Genomic DNA, 22,446 nt, shown 5'->3' on the forward strand with positions numbered 1-22,446 from the left:
TATATTTTTTTATTCGCTTACTGAAAACAAAAAATAATTTTAAACGTTTGTTTTCTGGTGTCTTGACAACTATAAAAATATAATGGCACACTGCAGATGTTTGGGACTTAATTTTCAACAACTCTGGTATATTATTATTATTATTATTATGTGATATGCGTCAATGGGACGAACGCGGCGCGATGGTCAATTTGTATTCATCGGCGCGGCTGAAGCTCGTCTTCGTCACTATACTAACTATACTCACTATACTAACTCACTATAATAGTCGTCGATGTCAATCGGTGTTAAATTGTCAAAAAAAAATAAATACTTATTGTTGGAAACGCACCACTCGCCGCGGGTTGAAATTGTATCGATACATTTTTTAATATTATTATCCTGAAAGCCGCGCGCGGTCGTCGTCGGCGTGTGTGATGATCAACAGCACTGCAAATTTTAAACAAAACTAATGTTGTTATTATTAATATTGTTGCTACCACCACCACCGTCGTCGTCGTCGTCGTCGTCGTCGTCGTCGTCGGCGTTCGTACGCGTTTCGGTGGTATCATAATATATAAGTACGCCAGCAGTGTAAGTCGCGTGTGCGCGCGCGTTTTTTTTATTTATTCCTTCGTACCTATAGTCATTCCGCCCGCCCAGTGGGTCCGAGTGCGATGCGCTTCGTCCGGTCTCTTCGGTCTCGGAACTGAACGCGATCGGTGTTCGCGCGCGCGCTCATCACGTCTCATGTCGATGGTTAAACCGTTAAAATTGTAATTATTGCGCGCACAACAAACGCGTATCAAACGACATATTATTATAGTAGGAGGTAGTCACTAATACAATATTCGCTTGAAAATCGAGTCCGATACAACAATATTATAACGTTATCGCGCGTTGTCGATATCACACTGTTATTAAATATTATTATAGTATAGTGCTGTGCCCCTCATGGACCGGCGGATCCGCTGATCGACGCAACCGCCACCGCCGCCACCGTCGACCACCTGTGGCGCGCGCGCGATCTTCTCCAGGTCACCGTCGGGTCCAGCTCGTCCGCGGATTCGGTGCGTGCAGCTGCTGTTGTTGCAGGGCCGCCGCGCAGTGCTGCTGCCGCTGCCGCTGCTCACCGCTCGTCATCCGTCGTCTCCGTGTTCATATGATAATATCGTATATACTCACTTTATAACTGGCGACCGTCGTCGTTCACGATGAGAGGTACGTACGGTATATAATAATAATATTATGTACTGCAGTATATATAGTATACAGCAGTGGCATGGCTGCAGCCCCCCTTCCGAAATTTTAAGGAAATAAAAAAATTATTTTAATGGTCTATGGTATAGTCGCTCAAAAAGTCTTAAATTGTTTTTAAAATATTTAAAAATTTACTATAAGTATTAACACTTTACAGCTATATCTATCTGTGCTAGTACGTATTTAATGTGTAAAAGTCGATCAGCCTCCCCCCCTCCCCGAAGAAAAATCCGGACTACGCCACTGATATATAGGTACACGTGTACTATATATATATACTGCAGTTTATATAGTTATATATATATATATATATATATATATAGGTAAAAGACGGTCTTATTACGCGTGGTGTGTTTTGCACGCGCCGCACGACTTGTACAGGTAGATAAAACGTCTTCTTCGGGCCCAAGTCAAAACTGCCTCCAATAAAATATCGTCTATTATTATTTTTATCCCCCGCTGTGGTCATGATATATTAGTATAGAAAACCAAAACATCACCAACAGAAAACTGTGAAAAAAAATCAGTCTGTCTAAATGGTTTTTGATTTCTAAACGGGTTACCTACGACCTATACTTCCCTAATAATATTATCATACATATCGTATTCCCATATATTATACGCAAAATGGCCTACACAATTTGACGTTTAGAATATTAATAATGATGAGGATAGGAGGTACATTTGTTGTCTTTTGAGATGCATATTTGACTATTATGTAATTTAATATTTGAGTTTCCTGGTCCCTGATTTAATACAAAGCGGGCCTTAACCGCTTCAATGAAAAATAACTTTGCACCACGTCACCATTTCAATATCGTGGACTACACTGGGTAGATTTTTTTTGATTTTTCAATAAATCACAATAGGTAGGTAGTAAAGGTACATATTATTTTACGATAAAACATAGTATATATAGGTGCCTATGTATAATGTATAGTCGTACAAATGAAGAGTTAATGCATACAGTCCTATTTTCGTATACCCTCATGTGTAAACATTATTATTAGTATATGGATCATAATTCATGGGGTATTTTCGAAATATTTCTAAAAATTGTGAAATATTGAATTTATTGATTTTTTGGTTACACAGGTTAAAAGTAAATAGTAGGTATCTCGTATTTGTTTATATTTTCTTTATTTGACTAGTAAATGAACCAATTACTAATTAAAAAATATAGAATAACAGTTAAAATTAATTGTAATAGCATAGAGCATATAAGTATTATGTCTAATTATAGACTAATTAGTTGGTTATTAACAATAATAATTTAATTTTAATATACTGTAGTATAGGTACTAAGTATACAATACTGTCTAGACACAAAAGTTATATTTAATAAATTATAAGGAAATAAGCCAATAGGCAAGAAATAAAATATATCAATAAAACTAATTAATATCGAATATTTAAACGTGTATCATATTTCTATTACATTTTCTTACTAATGAGTAATGAATAATAATATATTATGATGTATTATATATTCTTAATGATATAGTTATTTTTAGTTTAATTTAATTTACAAAGTTATAGAGCTATAACTGAAAAGTAAAAATATATTGTTTATTTAGGTATATCATACAATGTTAATCATATTTGAATTAATACACTTTTGTCTATTACATTGTCGATTGTATAAACGGTTGAAATGGTATATATTATAAATATGGTAATATTTTAATGAAAATTGAAATTCATAAAATCGTTAGACCCTATAGGTAATCATGAAAAAAGATTGAGAAAGAAAAAGATTTGTAAAAATTGAAATATTTCAAAATTTATATATTTCGTAAAATGTTTAAACTGTACCAGTCACGGGAGTGGGTATATTATACCACATACCACATAACTCGATGATGCGTACCTATATATGGCTATATATCATATACGGATTTGGTTTTTATACTCTCTGTCATAATACAATTTATATAATTGTATTAACACATTATTATAAATATATATCAAAGAGTGCCCGAGTTACAGCAATGTGCTTTTCACGATGATAAGTATATCTACGTACAATACGTATAACGTGTCCAACACTTGGCCGGTCGCCATAAAATCCACATCTGTCGCGCCAAAAGCATGTGCCCCGAAACCGTACTTTAAACTGACAATTTACCATGATAATGTATATATATATATATGGGTAAGCATATTGTCACTGCTCTATGCATCGTTTTTTTCTTGATTGTTTTCCTATGTTTTGTTGTATATTTTTCTTTTTCTATTATTTTTTAATGTGACAATGAATTTTACCAATTTTCTGTTAACGTACTTAACAACGGTATCAATGCTCAATAATCACAATACCTTACATGGCATGAATATTACATATAGCATTGTAATAAATATTACTTAAAATATTGGATTTTTTGCTTTTCGTTTTAATGATCATAGTAATCACTAATCAATGTAATACAATGCTGGTATAAATAAATAAAAATAAAATACCTATTCTAAATAAAGGTCAATAGATCTCTAAATTTGATTTATATTGATAAAATAAATGAAATATTTGTAATTAACTAAATAACTCAACTTAAATTTAACTGATTAATTATACACGCGTGACTAAGTACTTTATAAATACCTACCTATTTAATATTGAATATTATAATTGAAAGATACTCGTAGCCTGTAAAAAATTAACATTTTCTTTGTAGAGAAATACAAATTATAACAATATTTATTTAAATAAATGCCTTCTACCTCTGTTCTGTTTTTATAAAATCGAAACAAAATATACGTTTGATTCAACTTAAATTTTAAACCTTTATATTTTGTACAGCTTGTTAAGATTTTGTTCTTCAAAGACTTTATTATTATTTATTTTAATAAATAATCATACACCTCTAAAATTGGCTCTACGAAATTTTTTTTGATTATGCTGACGAATAACCATAGCAAAATTAATGATCATAATAGTTCAAAGCAATTTATTTTATCTCATTAAAGTGACAACACTGTTATCAGTTTTATTATATAATTATATTTTCAGCTTTGTTAGACAGGTACATTAGATATGGATACATAATTAGTTTTTAAAATTGTTTTGTTTAATATTTTTTTTACTATAAATTAAATGTTTTGTATGTCAGATTAAAATATCAGTAAACATTTTTATTTTATAACGTGTTATTAATTCAACACTTTTTCAAATTCTATTAAATTTTTAATGAATTGCATTAACAGTATTCCATTTAAGTATACCTATATTATAATTAATAGCAAAATCTTTCGTTTTAATGACCATTATTGTCTATTATTTATTAATCAAGTACTATAGGCTCTAAAATTATAAACACAAATAGAAATAATCAAATTAAAAGCAAGGTGGTATTTTTTGCAATCTAGTAGTACCTCTGTTTACGTAGATAAGATTTATATCTGTTTATATCAGGGCCATTCACACGGGCGTATCCAAGTTTTATTACGTAGGGAAAGGGGTTGTTAACATTAATGAATGTTATGCACTTATGCGTAATATTGTAATAGCTTATGGCATAATTGGTACCGCGAGATATGAAATATTGCTAAAAACTGTATATAGGTAATAGGTATACCTACGTAGTATTTTAAAAAAAGTACTATGGGCAAGAGCATCGTTAGGAATTTAAAAAAAAAATGTTTTTTTTTATGATTTTTGAAAATAACGATGTTTTACGCATTTTGATTTTTTTTTAATTACCGTATTATGTTTATAACGGAAATAATGTGAGAATATGATACATAATTTAGGATAAAATATTTTATTCATTCACATATAGCATATATTGCTGTTTGTTCATTTATATTTATAGCTTGAAAAAATAGGTTTAGAAAATAATATTTCAGATTATGAATGATGAATTTATTAGTTTAATTTATGTGTGTTTTTTTTCTGTTTGACGTCATCTATTAGAACAGAAAAATGCTTCATTCTTAAACGTTGAGGGTTGTTTTTGGTACAAAATTAGATCTAGCTGCCAGTTGGGTCTTAGGTAAAGGTATTTATGCAAAACTGATTTACAACAAAATAGATTTTTTTTTATTTAAAAAATTTATAATATTAATTATAAAGACCTAACATTTTTACGAAAAATTTTATTAGCATATTCTAAGATGGATAACATTTTCAAAATATATTTTGACTCTTTCTAAACTTTTATAGACGTTTTAAATTTTCAACTTTTTTAGTTTTCTTTCAATGTATGTTTATAAATTTTTTTTCCTTCTCAAAATCTTGAAAATGTAAAACAAGGTTCCTCTGTCCTCATAAATTGTTTCCATTTTTAATCTTAATTGGAAATTATAAAATATATGATGATATTATGGTGATACATCTAGTAGGTATGTATCATTAATGTTATGTTAATTTAGTCTTTACAATCTGACTATAGTATTCTTTTGCGTACTTACCTTAGAATAATACACATAGAATATAATACACAATGAATAAGCCAGTGAATATTCATAAAGAGGATGCATTCATTTCAACAGTTTAAGTATTTTTAGTTTATCAAAAACAATAGTTAGACAATAATAACAAAAATGTCAATTGCAACTGAAATTATTGTGAATGACGGCCACAATTGCAACAGTAATAATATTTTGGGTAAAGGTACATACTTTAGAGTGCAATTTAATAATACAGTTTAACTGTAAGTATTTTTTTGTGTATGTACAATTTAACATTTTGCATTTGCATTTGGTAAACAGTTCTTATTTTTGTGCACCACAAAAAGAAGTGCCGATAAATTTAATAATGTTAATAAATGTATCGTATTGCCGCGCGTAATTCAAAATTGAAAAATTGAACTGTTCTATTACATTTTCTACATTTTTTCAAAGTTGATTTAAAATCACGATTACGCATTGTTATGACATGACCTGAACACGTGGCATTGTATCTCAATAGCTATTCATTAGTTATATCAAATATATAGATAATCCATAATTTTAGTAGATATAACTAAATTTAATATTTAACTACAATGTGCAAGCTTTAGATAAGACTATTGGTTTGAAAATATGTTGGTTTTTATTGAAAAATATATTCCTCGCATCAAGGTGAATTCATTTTTGCACAATATACTTCAATAATTATCTTACCTTTTTTGTGAATCATAGCTGCATGTTTGTATAGTTGTCTATATGTTGTATATATTTATAAAAATACATATACATTCAATTTACAACCATTTTATTGGCAAGGTGGGACTTATTATACAGTTTATTAGATTTGGGGATGAGGTTTGGAGATACTTACTTATTGACTTGTTACTACATACAATTACTTATGTCTTATATAGTACGGAATACGGATAAGTACTTAAATACTTCTTAATTTATAAACTTTAATACACTTGTCTCTTATAAAACAGGTTCTGATTATGATACAATTATATAGGTACTAGATTGTATTCATAATGCGCACGTACAATTTTAATTTAAGTACACTTTGGCTTTTACATCATAAACATAATTGTATGATGGTTGATTAATTGGTATTAGTTGGTATTAAAATCGTTTAATTTACAAATTTGATTTTAATTAGAATTGGCTATTGCTGTATATATTTTGATACAATTTTCGCAATACAATCAATTTAAAATGTTATCTAATCCTATTATAATCACTTTTAGAATAAAAGTAATGCAATTAAAATTTAAAACTTATCTATAACAGGATGTATCCTTATTTTATGAGCATATAATAATATTTTATGTATTCCTTTTTTTCGTCACAAAATAATTAATAAAATAAGTCATTAGTTGTATAACAGTTATAAAACGATATCTTATCTATTGATTTGCGAGTGAGGGATTAATCACGTAGTCTAACAGTAGTTGACATAATATTATAGTAGTGACATTTTTTACTAGAACTACGATCGCAATAACCGAGTGACACAACAACAACGCACTGATTAGAATATTGAAATGTATGTACAATGTACCTACATTTAATAATGATTATTATTTGTTGACAAGTAAACGGAGTATACAACTCTTTATAGAAGAGTATATATAAGTATAAGCAAGAGTTGTTTGGTTACATGATAATTGTTTAGGATTAAATTGTAAAAAAATCTTGTAATATTGGTCTTGTATATTATAATCACTAGTCGCTACTGCTATGATCTGACATTTTAATCCGATATAAATTACAAACTTATTAGGTATTTATAGGTATTTGGCATTTGCAACATAATATAGGTTACCAATAGATAAGGATTAAGAATAAAGGTAATGAGGAGTATACTCCGTGAAATTGTACTCCCCTATCTGCCTATAACATAATTATGATATAGGTATACCTAATATACTCAGTACCTACTCATTATGTACTGTATAAAAATATAGTGCCTTAAATATTTATTATTTGATTGAGTACCTACCTTTCTTATATTTATATTTTAATTACATATTATCAGAGAAACGTATCGTACATTTTCAAAAGTATATAATCATGAATTGCGCACATTAGGTTAGAGGACTGATAATTTGCGTTCCTGTTATTTTATGACGTATAATAATCAAAATAAATCTCATATTAATCAATTTAATTCAATTAAATATCAGCGTAGTACGTAAAAATCGTATGATTCGTTCTGTTGTATAGTATAGGTTTCGTCATTTTGAGTGTACCTCGTCAGTGAATTTGAGTTGGTTACCGTGATTTAAATTTGAATTATATGATAAATTTACATAGATACGAAAAACGATATTTTCAGTAGGTATAATGTGGTAGTATTTAATCCTAAGGATAGTAAATTAATAATTCATTTATATTAAGTACTATTAACAATTTATTTTTCAATTAGTAGTACGAAGAAGAACGCATATATTATATAATTATACCTTTATATGATAATAATTTATTAGTCAATACTATAGCTTAAAATAATTATTATTAATACTAGCTGAATATCCCGCCTCGTCCGTGTGCAGTTTTTTTGTGGAAAAACCTATAGAGTATAATATACACTAAATAGGTGTATCTCGGTTTTAGTGTTTCTCACTTTTAGTGTACGGCAGTGAACCTCAGTTCACGGACAAATCGGCGTCAGTGTACCTAGATTCATGAAATAATTCGACCTAGATGGGCAACCGCAAGTCGAGGATTGGATTTAGCATTTGGTATATTTTTTAACGTAGTTTAAACTACTTACTCTCTAAAACAATCTATGAGATTTTTGTTAAATTCAATTGAGTAGTTTTTGAGTATAACATACTATACCTACTTATATTATAAGCTAAATACATTTTGTTTTACGGTATAGTTTCTTTTACAAGACCATAAGCGTGATAATGTTATTCATGCTTGTACTTGATATTCCTGAGTAACCAATGGCAACCATTTATACACAAAAAAAGTTTCAGTTTCTACCGTGAATCCCAAGAGCTTTGTTGGACCGCCTCTTTAAAATGCGTATTTTTGAAAATCCTTTCTTATTGCACATCTAGAGCATTAGAGTAACCACAATTCCAAATTTCAGGTTCGTACGTTTTGTAGATTTTGAGATATAGCGATGAATGAGTGAGTGAGTAGTATTTGGATTTTATTGGATCCTTATAGGTATTAGGATCCTTGAACTAAGTAAAATAATAATTCATGACAAATTAAAATAGTTAGGTATAAATGGCACAAAATGTGCCAACATATTTTGAAGTTTAGATCATCTTAAGATACTAATATAATTTTTTTGATAAAATTAAATGTATCTACGATTACAATGTTTTTGAATTACAATGAAAAAACAAAATTCAATTTGTCGGAAAATGTTTTTCGTAAATATTTTCATTTTTCTGTATTTCCCCCCCCCCACCCCCCCCCCCCATTATATTGAAAATACTGGGAATCTTTACTTCTGACCTCCCAAAGATACAATTTGATTCAATTCGCTATTCAGTCACGAGACACAACCCTCAAAGTTGAAGATTGACGCATTTTCGCTGATATCAAAAGTCTCTTCAGGCGGCACTAATAATATCATATCTTTGTCAAACCAATAATGCATTCATCGGTCCACTGAGAATATAAAACACCGATAGAATGTATACATTTTTATTACAGGTCTCATAATATTAAAATATGTGTTTCATTGGTATTGTAAATAATTGGCTTTTATATTTTTTCATTGTTATTGAACCAAATTAAAGGACTTAACGAATTTGATGATATAAACAAAATCGTTCTATACGTAAAACCTTGGGTTTATGGTAATATTACCTAGTTAATTATATGACATATTATGTAAATAAGGAAGACATCTACGATATATAGGTTGGATACCATTTACCGAGTTATAAGAAGATAAAACAATAGGTATAAAAATAATGAATAATTTTTAACTCATTATAAAATTAAAAATTATAGATTTGGTATACTCGACTATTTTATAACGAAATTAGGCGTCTATATATTTCTTACAAGGACATGAATAGTAAAACAAACAAATAAGTACTTAAGTATAATGCATTTTTACGTTGTCTATGTTTATTTTAATAATTTATATATGGCTATAAAATACCTATTACGCACTATTACTATTGAGTGTTGAGTGAGGTATTATACTAATAAATAAATTAAGTCTGAATATGAGTCTTTAAAACAATATCTAATCATTTCATAGCATTTAAATCAGTACCTATCTATATACTTTTATAGGACTACATTAAGTTAGGTAAAAATTTAGTTTTTAAATCCTGTTATTGGTACATATGTGGCAAGAAAAATAAAATACGATTTATGACCCTTGGCTTATGTATATTAGTATTAATATTTAATCTTGAATGTGTTGTACAGTCGATTCTTTGAAAAATATTTCGTAATTTATTGTTTTTATTTTATTTTAAGTAACTATTTTTCGTACAATGGTTATGACAATTTATAATAGTGAAGACTGATAACTGATAACTTAGTCCACATATTTTAAAGATTATTATGAAATATTTATATTTGGCAAACCAGGCATTTATGATTATATAATTATGTATTTTTTTAATTCACCCACAAAAACGTAAATTGTCAATAGTCAATACTATAATTTCTTGATAAATAATATTAAATATATAAAACATATAATAGATTATTTCACACACGTGTCCCCCCCCCCCCTACCGACATTAAAACATACAAAACCAATACAGCTAATGGCCATAGCATGAAATAGATTATTTGAATTTACAATAATTTTTTAGATATCCACCTACATATTGATTATTTTTTTTTTTTTTTTTAAATATTCATGTTTTATTGATTTTATAGTAAGTATTTTTCTATAACAATTAACACATAAATTATGAAATATCACACACGTGTTCCTCCCCCTACCGACTTAATAACCTACAGTAAAACTAAAAATAGCTAATGGCCTCAGCTGCCGGGCTCAAGATCAATTAAAAAAAAAAAATTATGAAATAAAATAGTTTTAAAATGTATTATTTGAATGTTCTAAATTTGATAGGAAAACTGGACGTAAATGTAATAACAATTTTAATAAATTTTAATAAAAATATAGTTGTTTATATTAAAACAATATTATAAAAATCAAATTTGTATGTTAATAACTATACTGTATCAAAATTCAAAACATATTAGTTAAAAAAATACAAACAAACTAATTGATTCTTTTTAAATACTTTATATCAAAATATCAAATTATTAATTATATATATTATATTTTAATATCTACACTACCGTAGTTAAGTAACAGTCGGTATGAAGTTATTATTTGTACACGAAACGATGAAATACACAAATTGTTTAAAATGTTTCTTAACTTTCAACAAACTTTTGTCTTAAACTCGGAAGTATTTGAAGGGTGATTCATTAAAGCATGCTCATCTAATATTTCTCCTTTAATAATGCAGTTATTCAAAATCTGATTTTTGGAATTTTTAAGTATATTTAAAGACCATACTTTCAAATTCTTGAGATTTTTTGTACATTTAATGAGTGTCTTATGGAGATACAAACTTCTTTTTTTCAAATAAAACCACTTTATCTATTGTAAATTACTTAACGAATAATTTTATGAAAATGTTTACGGAGAGATACTGTAATTTGAAAATGTCAGTAAATTATAATTAATAAAATAGTTGAAGTATAATAAATACTATATTCGATATCACATATATTTTATATATTGATTATAAATGTATTTTTAAAGACTGCTGGTATCCTTAATAATATAAACATTTTAATAACTGAAATACTACTCGTTCAAAGTATATTTTAAAATGTTGAACATCAGAATCTTAATGTGCTTGTTAGTAAATGAAAAAAAATGAAGTATAGGTGAGCGTGCCGTGTGAATCACCCTGTATATGTACATATTATAATTATTACTATAATAAGTAGAGCCTACATAATATTATGTCTTAGGTATCACAAGTATTAAGATATATTTAGTGATGTAAATACATTTATTTTTAAATGATAATACCAATTCCAAATAGTCTAATTTATATTATTAAAAAGGTGGGCAAGTGGGTGTCGCTCTGCTGTACAGTAGGTTACAAGTGCGTCACTGTAATGGATGGTGTTAAATTTGAATTCAATGATATAATATCATTGTATAAGAAAAACAATTCTGAGCGAAGACGGTCAGTCAGCCTATGGTATTACTAATACATTTGATGATATTATTGTGAATAAAGTAATTTATATATTTACCTATTTACGTGGAACCTTGTTTTAAATTTTCAATCCTTAGCTACCTATAAAAAATGAACATTTTATAAATTTTTATCCACAAAATAATTATTAAATTTTAAATTTGATAAATTTAGTCAATATTTTGAACTTATAATGCTTATAAAAAAAAATTGTGCCTATATATTTTTAATATTTTTCAACTGCTATTGTAACAATATAACAGGAGCCTCGCATTAAATTTAATAACAAAACCGCTACATGAGAAATCAAGTGAATATCCAATATTGTAAAAATATGAATTTAAAACGCTCATAAAAATTTAATTTGATTTGCTTGTAGACATTTTTGATGATAAAGGTAGACAAACATATGAGAAATCTTTTATTACATTTTAAAATCTTGGATTTAAAAAGAAAAATTATTATGCATTCTCAACTCAAAATAATTTGATAAGTTTCGTGATTTTTCCGTATTTTGTCAAGAAGAAACTTTAAATGCTTAAAAATAAAAACTGTGACAAAGGAATTTTTAATATTTTTTAAATGTCATTGTAACAATATAGTAGGAGCCTTCTATTAAATTTTCAAGCTTTTTTACCTAACAAATAAAGTTTTATTGACATTCATAGAAAAAAAAACTTTTATACAATTGAAAACAGAAAATATTTTTAAACAGTTCAAAACAAATTAAAATATTTTGAAACTTTTATCGTGTATAGAAAATGCGAATATAAACGACCAGTGAAAATTTCATGTAACAATGACCAATCTTACCCACTATTATTTTTAATTAAACTGGTATGTTAACATCATTAAAATGAATAAATAATAATAAGACATTGATAAAAATTATCATACATTTTAATATTATTTACCTAACTATCATTGTTATATAGGATATATATTTTCATATATATTTTCATATTAATTTGATTATTTTATATTCAAGTCTTAATAAGCATAGTACAATTTACGAGGGAATATCCATACGTGTCTATGCATTTATTTGTATTTTTCCTTTGATTAACCATTAACTGAATAATAAATTCAGATCCATCTGGGACATCATATCATAGTCATAATCATAACAGCAAATTCTCAACTTTTTCTATCGGGAAAATGAAAATTGCAAATTGAAAACCTGATAACTTAGATCATATAAATGTCATGAGACAGCCGATAAGTAGTATTTCCCATTTCATATACTATGGTGGAACGGTAATTTGATGGTGGAATGGCTAAGGGATGTAGCCCACAAAAATAAAAATTTTCAGGAGTGACTACAATTTTAATAGTTTTGTAAAAAAAGATTTTAAAGAAAGTTACATTTTTTTATTCAGGTTTTTAACAAAATTATTTTTTGTGGGTGACGTTATACTTGGGAAAAATGTGTGGTTGTATTATATCTTTATCATCATCTCTTAATATCTCTAATTCATTGTTTATGATGGTCACTTATTCCTATCCACCGTGGTATATATCAATATATCCATAGCTTTGACGATCGGTTACATTCTTATTAGTTTAAAGTTAGTTTGCAGTCGAATAGTCGATACTCTTTAATTTAATATCGGTAAGTACTCAGGAACGCAAATATATATTCAACATATTTAAGAACCACATTCAAGTACCCACAAACAATTAAAAAGTACACGTCATCTATAAGTATAGATTTGGTTGATAGATCAATAATAATACCTACATCATTCTTCAACGTAATAAATATATTTTATTTAATGTTACTTAACAATAAAACACTGATTAATGATTATATACATTATCTATGTAGGTAAATTAACGACACAAACAATTTTTTTTCTTTACCGTGTAATTTTAATCATCATGAGTATGTACTTTATACATTGATTGCTCAATAAAATCTTAAAAATAAATTTACGTATGTATATGTGTATATTAAAAGATATTTATATGATAATTTGACTTGATAAAAAAAAAGTTCATCTGTAAACATTTTACTCCTTATATATTATTTACAAGATTGAATTTTTTCTTTTCGGACATTTTGTCAAGTTATGCATTTATTATAAAATATAGATATATCGTAGCTGCAAATAGTACTTACATTTGAGTAGTGAGTACCTATTCATTTCGGTTTCGAATTCTAATATACAGTAGTACAAAATAATGTGTTCAGTACTATCATAGTAATTAAAATTGGAATATTATTATCGTTTCGACGATATGAATATTTATGATTTTAAACGAATATAGTAGCCCTCCATTATTATTAATTCGCTCAAACTTAAAAACATATTCCAAATATTATATTATGTATTGATCTGGGAAAACATGTTAATTGTAGCAACACATTTCCGGTTTGATGTATTTTGTGACTGTAATTAATATAGGTCAATACATTTTAAAGGTCATTTTTATTAGTTGTTTTAATTGTATATTTTGTCCGTAGTCCTAATCCCTAATTATTATAAAATGCCTTTTAAAATATCTATTGTAAATGATCAGAATAAAGTTGCAGGATTAAATTTTTTTTTTTCGTTTTATGAAAATTAGGATTTTATACAACTTGATGCAAAATAATAATATTACCATATAATATATATTGACAACATCGAATTTAATCAAAAAAATTACTTTGAATATCGTTTTGTGTTCTTATAATTAATATAGGCGTATATCCTATGGTATTGTCGATAATTTCACGCAATAATTATATTTTACATATTTTATATACTATACTATAATACTATACTATATATTATTATGCAGCCATGTAGATAGCACCACGCATATGACATATCCAAATGAAATATTTTTAAATTGAATAATAAACAATGTATATGAGAATCACGTATAAGAGCACACCATCGCAATGATTATGATCACAATATGAACTGCAATGTTGATTTATTATTATAATATCGTTGCAGCTACCGTTTCACTATGGTTCCTGGTGTTCGCCGGGTTCGCGTGTAATTACATGATACGTATCAATCTCAACATCGCCATAGTGGACATGACCACGGCGAAAAGTGGAGGTCGAAGTATACTGATGTGTGGCAATTCGACGGACAGTTTAAATTTGACCGTTGGAAGAGATGTCGTTGTCAAAAAAGTAATTCGCAATCAGTTTGTCACGCGCGTGAGACGCAGCTGGTGTGTACCTATATATAACGGCCATCATTGTTATTTCAGACAGATTTCGAGTGGAAAGACAGTGAACGGGCCAGCGTACTTGGATCGTTTTATTGGTTGCACTGGGCATTACAGTTACCAGGAGGGTTGCTCGCGCGACAATTCGGTGCTAAGTGCATATTTGGCCTTAGCAATTTGTTCATGTTCGTCATGTCCATGTTAATGCCGGTCCTCGCCCGGTGGGACATAAAAGGACTCATCATAGCCCGAGTGTTACAAGGGTTCGTCGGGGTAAGTGCTTTTCTTATTTACGTATTAATTGGTGGGTACTTAAATACCAGGTATATACAGGTGTCCGTTTTGTGGTTCGGACAGTGCAGGCACGACTTGCAGCTCCAGGACGATGCCCGACATCGGGGGTCCGTGTTCTGAAGGGCGGGCCCCATGTCCACGTGACTATAATTTTTCCCTTCAGAGGGGAAAACGTGTACATTTTAATGAGGAAAACACACATACATATTTCATTATATTTTTTTGTGTAAACTGACAACAGTAAAAATATAGTAGAACGTTGCAGTAGATCATAATATAAACAAATTATTCAAAATAAATGAAATAATATTTTATGTTTATTCATTAAAATCTAGACAATTAAAATAGATCAAATTTTGAGCAGTTCGGTGGGTGGGTTTTCAATACTGAGACTCCCAACTGATGGATTTTTCACTAATCCATATACCTATTAGGTACTCATACGAGAAAACTCTCTTTCGACTGGGGCGTTACTGCCAGGCAGTCGGCAGACATAAATTAATCTACTCTGAAATTATATGAACTTTGAGTGCGAGTGATCTTTATCAAATTATGGAAGTGTGTAAATATATTTTCTACCCGACAATTATCGGCAATTAAATATTTTGTGTTCCGGTCTTTTACTTTTTGAGTTGTTATGTAAAAACAATACAATTATACCGCGAGGATAATATTTATAGTATTTTTAAACTACATACTAAATATTTGTGAAAATAAATTCAATTTTATAATAATTTGTTAGTGTGGGTACTGGGTGTATATAATATAATATTTTGTTATTTTTTTCTGTATAAAAATTGTAATTATTAAAAAAAAAAAAATTGTTTAATGTACTTACTAATGATATTTTCCGGAATATTATTGTGTTGTTTTCGGTTGTATCTGTATAGGGTTCATATCACTTATAAAACATAAGATTATAATTTATATATCTATTATATTCTATAATTATACTATTAGTATAATGATCGATATAATAATTATTGTTCACACCTATTATTATATTGTAATTTATTGATACTAATAATAACCATCGTACGTCTATTGTTTATAGGGTATGGCGTGGCCGTCGGTACATCATCTAACCGCACATTGGGTACCACCGAACAAGAGGAGCAAATTCATTACAGCATATTTAGGTCATTATTATTAAAAAAATATTTAATTTTCCCGTCACTTATTATTTTACACCCGGTATTAATGTTTTTAAAATGTTAACTTATAACTACTGTAATACCTATCAGTGGCGCCCAAGATATATTTTTCAGGTGTAGCAAGAAATAATTTTACCCACCCACCCACCCACCCCCTTACAAACTCAAAATTGTATTATTTTTACATATTATCATATTTTAATTGACAATATTAGTAAATATTAAGGTATCAACCAATATAATCTGTGATTAATAATGAACATATTTCAAGTTAATTATTTTATGTTATTATACCTACCCACCCCTTATTTTCAATGTGTAGCGGCCGCTACACCTAGTAATAGGGTTGGGCGCCACTGAATTAACTATTATCATATTATATAATAATACTGTAACACTATCACTTCCTACAATACGTCCAACGATCGTATCCTACAATAATTGATACTATTTTATTTTTATTGCATTTAAAAGGCAGTTCGATCGGCGTGGCTATTACGTTCCCGCTCTGCGGATTCATACTTGAGAGATGGGGCTGGCCATACGTGTTCTACGTCACGGGGGCTATTGGAATGGTGTGGTTTTTGGCATGGTGGTTGTTCGTGTACGATACGCCCTCACAACACCCTTACATTTCCGAAGTTGAGCTTGTGCACATCACTAGTAGCCTCACCGATGTAGTGTCCTCTACAAAGGTACGAACCGTTATTTTTTTTTAAATATAAATATATCGTCAACCGTTTGGATCGTCATTTTTCACTATAATAATATTATAGTGATCTCTGATTTTTTAAAACAATTTTGACGACCTATACATGCTTTTCTTAAATATCGAAGAAACAACTTAAAACGTGGTGACATAAAAGTATCGAACAATTAATAGATTTGTTTTATTATCCAAGTCCTAAAAAGAAAAGCTATTACCTATAATAATATGCAGAGCTGGGATTTTAATGCTTTAAAAAAATTTCGAAAAATGCGCTTAAAAAAAATACAAAAATGACAAAAAATTCGAAAAATGACATTAAATTTATTAATAAAAAAATACTAATGTATTTTGTTTTTTTAAATAAGTATTTGTAGTATTAGTATAAATTTAAAAAAAAGTTGTACAGATAGAGATTTCATCGAATTTTACTGTAGACGTCAACTAGACTTGTTATCTAGGTTTTGACACTTCAACTATCCGGTAAAGTACGATTGAGCATAGAACCTATACCTTTTTTAGCAACACGATTGAGCATAGAATATATTATGCGATGTTGCCACATTCACGTTGTCAACATTTTGTAATTTATTATGTTTACGTATTATTACACCAATTATTATATCAGACGCGAGCCGTGAGCCGAGCCCAGCTTTATCGGCAATGTTATCGATTAATGAATTAGTTCCGGAGCAATAAAGTTCTACTATTTTAGCATTGGGGTAAAATATAAGATAATTAAGATACAATTCCAAAATTATTATAGAAATAATATCAGTGTTCGATCACCTATAGTTGTGTCACATAAAGTGCGTTTCATATAAGTGCTTATAGTTTCTATCCAATCAATTCAACATAAGCCCATAAAATTACAATCCACTAAAGAAATTTAAAATATAGAATTTAATATTCAAGCTTTCAACCAATAGGTATTTAAATCATAAGAATACGGAATCTATATTAATATATTCGAGTCAACTTGGAAACAGATACCTAGGTATATCAATTTAGTTTATTATTATTTTATTATTATCAAACAGATCTATATACTATATAATGGGACTATACTATTGAGACTATTATTGACTAATAAATATTTTGTTTTCATTATTTTCATAAGTTATAATTATTATTATTATTTACCAAATATATAATAATGGAACCCTAACCACGATTTTTTCGGTTAGTCTGACTTTTTCATTCCATCTTTTGTTTTACAGTTACCAATACCGTGGAAAGCCGTGTTGACGTGCGTACCGTTTTGGATAGCACTGTCCATCCAATGGAGTACCGGGTGGGCTTTGCACACGCTCATGACGCAGACTCCTACCTATCTGGTGCTAATGTTCGGGTGGAATCCGGAAAAGGTAAAAATATAATAATAATGCATTATAATTCACCAACGTTATTCACATTATAAGAATCACATAATTGATATCGTTATCACACTTATTGGCGTTTCTCTAACCTTTGTATTTCGCCTCTGCAGAGGTCTGAACCTGGGTACAAATTAGTCGCGTATAGGTACTTACTGCAGGACTATTAATAATACCAATAATGCCATTAGGATAGATACAAAAAAAATATAATAGGTATACTTGTGAACAAATATCTAACATTATCATGGTAAAACAGTAACAAATAACAAATGTTAATGAAAAAAATATTCATATTATTAATTTGTTATAATATATTATAATATGATACTGATATTATATAATTTATTTTATTATTCTTCATAAGTCTGATAATTTAACGAGATTTATGCTGCTTGGCGCTTGCACTTTGATTTACTCGTAAATTTAGGTGGATATTATTTAGTGTATTCCGAAATTAATTTGGCTGTCACCTATTGTAGAAAATCCAGATTGCCAAGATGTAGGTATCGAACGTAATTTTTTTAGGACATTAAATTTTAGCATTTAGAAAAACTCTATACAATTGTGAATTCAATCATTTTAAAAACGTTATAATTATGTTCAAATATTAGGTATATTGTGTTTGGTTCAAAGATGTGGGTACCTATTCATGTTTAACAAATCGTATACTATACCTTCGATCGTTTTTCTCCACATATAGATCGGCCTCTGGTCCGGAATACCACATTTCACCCGTTTCGTGTTCTCGCTGGTCCTGTCGTTCGCCATCGACACGCTCATGGCCACCGGAAAGTACAGCCGCACTTGCGTGCGTAAGATATCCACCACCATTTGTACGGTGGTGCAAGCTCTTCTCATCGTGGCCCTAGTGTATTCGGGTTGCGACCCGTTTTTGGTCAACGGATTCCTACTGCTGGCAATGACGGCCAGTGGTGCTTCCACGTCCGGACCGCTGTCCATAATGGTCGACCTGTCGCCGAATTTCGCCAGTAAGTGATCGTCATCTATATGACTATATTATATAGTCAGGACGATATTATAATAATTCGTTCGTGTATAGTTCGTAATATTGTGCCCAAGTACGCATAATCGAACCGTGTAAGAACGTTTTATAATTTATTGAAAAAATCATAAAATTGCACACTAAACATTTTTCTAATCCTGTTCTATAGGCGTGCTCCAAGGATTTAGCGGCATTACCGGAGTTATCCCGGGAATGATTTCGCCGTTCGTGCTGTCTTATTTCACGAACGACAACGTGAGTACCTATCTATTATTTAATTTTATCATACTTACGAAAATTATGAATTATACACTATTTTTCAGAACACACTCGAATCGTGGCAACACTTTTTCGCCTTAAGCGGCGTGATAATAGCCATTCCGGGACTGATGTACTATTTCTTCGGCTCTAGCGAACTCCAGCCGTGGAATAATCCTATTCCGGCAGTTGATCCGGAAACGGCTGCCACCAACGGCAACTCTACTGCCAAAAAATGATTTTTTTTTTAACGCGTACCTCTATATAATATAATATGTGATCAACAATCAACCAAATGACCAGTTATGTATTTTTTTTTTTACAATATTATTATACTTTGTGTAACACACCAGCATTCGTATAGAATGCTAAATATTGTTATGGATTTGAAATCGGGGTGAATATACATTACTATACAGAGTAAACATAGACGTATCTATAGAACAAAAATAATATTTCAGGTATTTGTGCATTTGTACCTGTATGTTTAGCATGACTGTAGATATTACATAATAATATCTATAATGTGTTCATAAATAATATTATTGTATTGTTATCTATAATAGTGGTATTTAGTTATCACAATCGCATTTACATATTTTATTGATGATTATCATGAACGGAAGAAAATTACGTAGGTAGGTACACTATCTTCTCTATTATTCATCTGTTTAAGGACATTATCTGGGACACTATAGGCACCTACATAATTTTATTACAGTATTACATAGTCATCAATGCTCAAATTGTGGTGGCTTATTTTAATAAAAAATATTTTTCCCTAGTTATACTCCTATAGTTTTTCAATAATATTATAATACACAACTCAAACGATAGTCATTATTACTGGCATCAGGTGTTTAGAAATACCAATTTTTAATTTATATTCAATATGTCCCTTGACTTAATGGCTGTATCTACTTATTTAACCACTGTATTAATCATATGATTATAGTCATATGACTATGAAATAGATTTATAGATCTATAATATATAAATGTAGACCAAACTTTGGTCAGATACCAAAAAAGTACCTACCTACCTATAGTAAATACCTTTGTTTATATAATATTTTGGTTGAAGAAAAGACACGTAGGTACAAAATAAAATATGTGTTTCTTGTAAGTACAATAATATATATTGTATGGCATTGTATAAAATATGCAATAAACTGCAAATTGGAATATTTTTTATGAATTATAATTTTTATATATTATAATTGGTATATGGTGTATATAACAATTTAATGTGATTTACAATATTTTTAAATTATAATAAATAAAATATTTTATTAAATTTGTATTCCTCAATTTTTGAAAAAAGGTGGCTACCGCTCTACTGCGTCGCTCTACCGCGTCGCGTCACTGCAATGGATGTGTTCATTTTGAATTCAATGATTTATCAATCATAAATATCCGGAAAATCCAGAAATAGTATAGATATCCGGGAAATGTCTAGAAATCGGGGAATGCTGGAAACGGAGAATAACGATAGAAATTGCAATGTATATTCGCATTCAATAGCATGATATTGACATCCCTGCGATTACTTGTGTTAATTATATGAAATAATAATGATCAGATCATTAATTTTCTCTGAATAAATTACATTCAAACAGTGTATACAAACGAACATTAATTATAATACGGTGCAAAAATTATTACATACCTAGTTTTTGTATAATATTATATTGACCATGCATCTGATCAACATTATGTCGAAAATTTTGTTTTTCCCGGCGCTTTTGAAAACTATTGGGAGTTTTAAATTTCGACCTTCCGAATGCACCAACTAGATTCACTTTCCTATCAGAAAAGATATTGTTGAAGAAAATCTAAGCATTTTTACTGCCCCAAACCGTGATGACTGACACAAAAATGAAAAAAACAACTCACACATCATTGTAAAATCATTAAATACATCGCTCCAATCTAATAATGTGTAAACTGTATTTAATTCAAAAAATATTTTAAAAAACAAACACACAGGACTTCACAAATATAAATCCTTTACTGATAAAAAAGCAATTCGCTGAAAAACGCTGATCTAGGGTATACAGTATAAACTATGCTATAACGATCTGTGTAAATACAAAAATCTGTGTACTGAAAATGAGGTGTATATAAAATTTAAGTATTAATAATATATCGTATTAAATACATCGCGCAAACCTAAGTTGTCACACGGCGTATAGTGTAGACTATAATAGTCAAGATAGGTTCAGGTTATTATTATTATTATTATAGCCTAGTCACGGTGAAACGAAGACGGCGTTTGGATTGTTCGGGCTCGAGGGTATTTTATACATTGCGCTTTTGGGAATAAAAATATAATATGCTTCCACGTCACCCAGTTAGCAGACTGCCCGTGTAAATACATACATTTAAGCCCCGAAATAATATGAAAACCAACTTACGTGTAAACATACACTCTTCGTGTGAAATCTAGCTGAGCCAACTAGCCAAGTGTGCCGTATTTAGGATGCGGACGTGCGCACACCATTGCCGAACAGGTATCCGTCTTCATATCGCTCCAAACTTGAAAGTATCGAGATATTTGATGAAAATAACATGAACGTAACGAAATATACTGCTAAACGACTTGTCCATCTATTGATCTATTACTATTA

General features: G+C 29.3%; 1 protein-coding gene across 1 annotated transcript; it reads left to right on the top strand.

Moving 5' to 3' along the window:
* The first annotated feature begins 549 nt into the window (after positions 1-549).
* On the top strand, positions 550-21,113 carry LOC132950865 (sialin-like). The gene is made up of 9 exons (XM_061022460.1): positions 550-1,200; positions 14,801-14,985; positions 15,066-15,296; positions 16,372-16,456; positions 16,946-17,166; positions 18,398-18,544; positions 19,257-19,545; positions 19,729-19,814; positions 19,883-21,113. The coding sequence occupies exons 1-9, from the start codon at positions 1,194-1,196 to the stop codon at positions 20,054-20,056; spliced, it is 1,425 nt and encodes a 474-aa protein (XP_060878443.1). The 5' UTR covers positions 550-1,193; the 3' UTR covers positions 20,057-21,113.
* Positions 21,114-22,446: the final 1,333 nt, after the last annotated feature.

This window comes from Metopolophium dirhodum, chromosome 8 (genome assembly GCF_019925205.1).
Source record: "Metopolophium dirhodum isolate CAU chromosome 8, ASM1992520v1, whole genome shotgun sequence".
In the NCBI taxonomy this organism is placed as follows: domain Eukaryota; kingdom Metazoa; phylum Arthropoda; class Insecta; order Hemiptera; family Aphididae; genus Metopolophium; species Metopolophium dirhodum.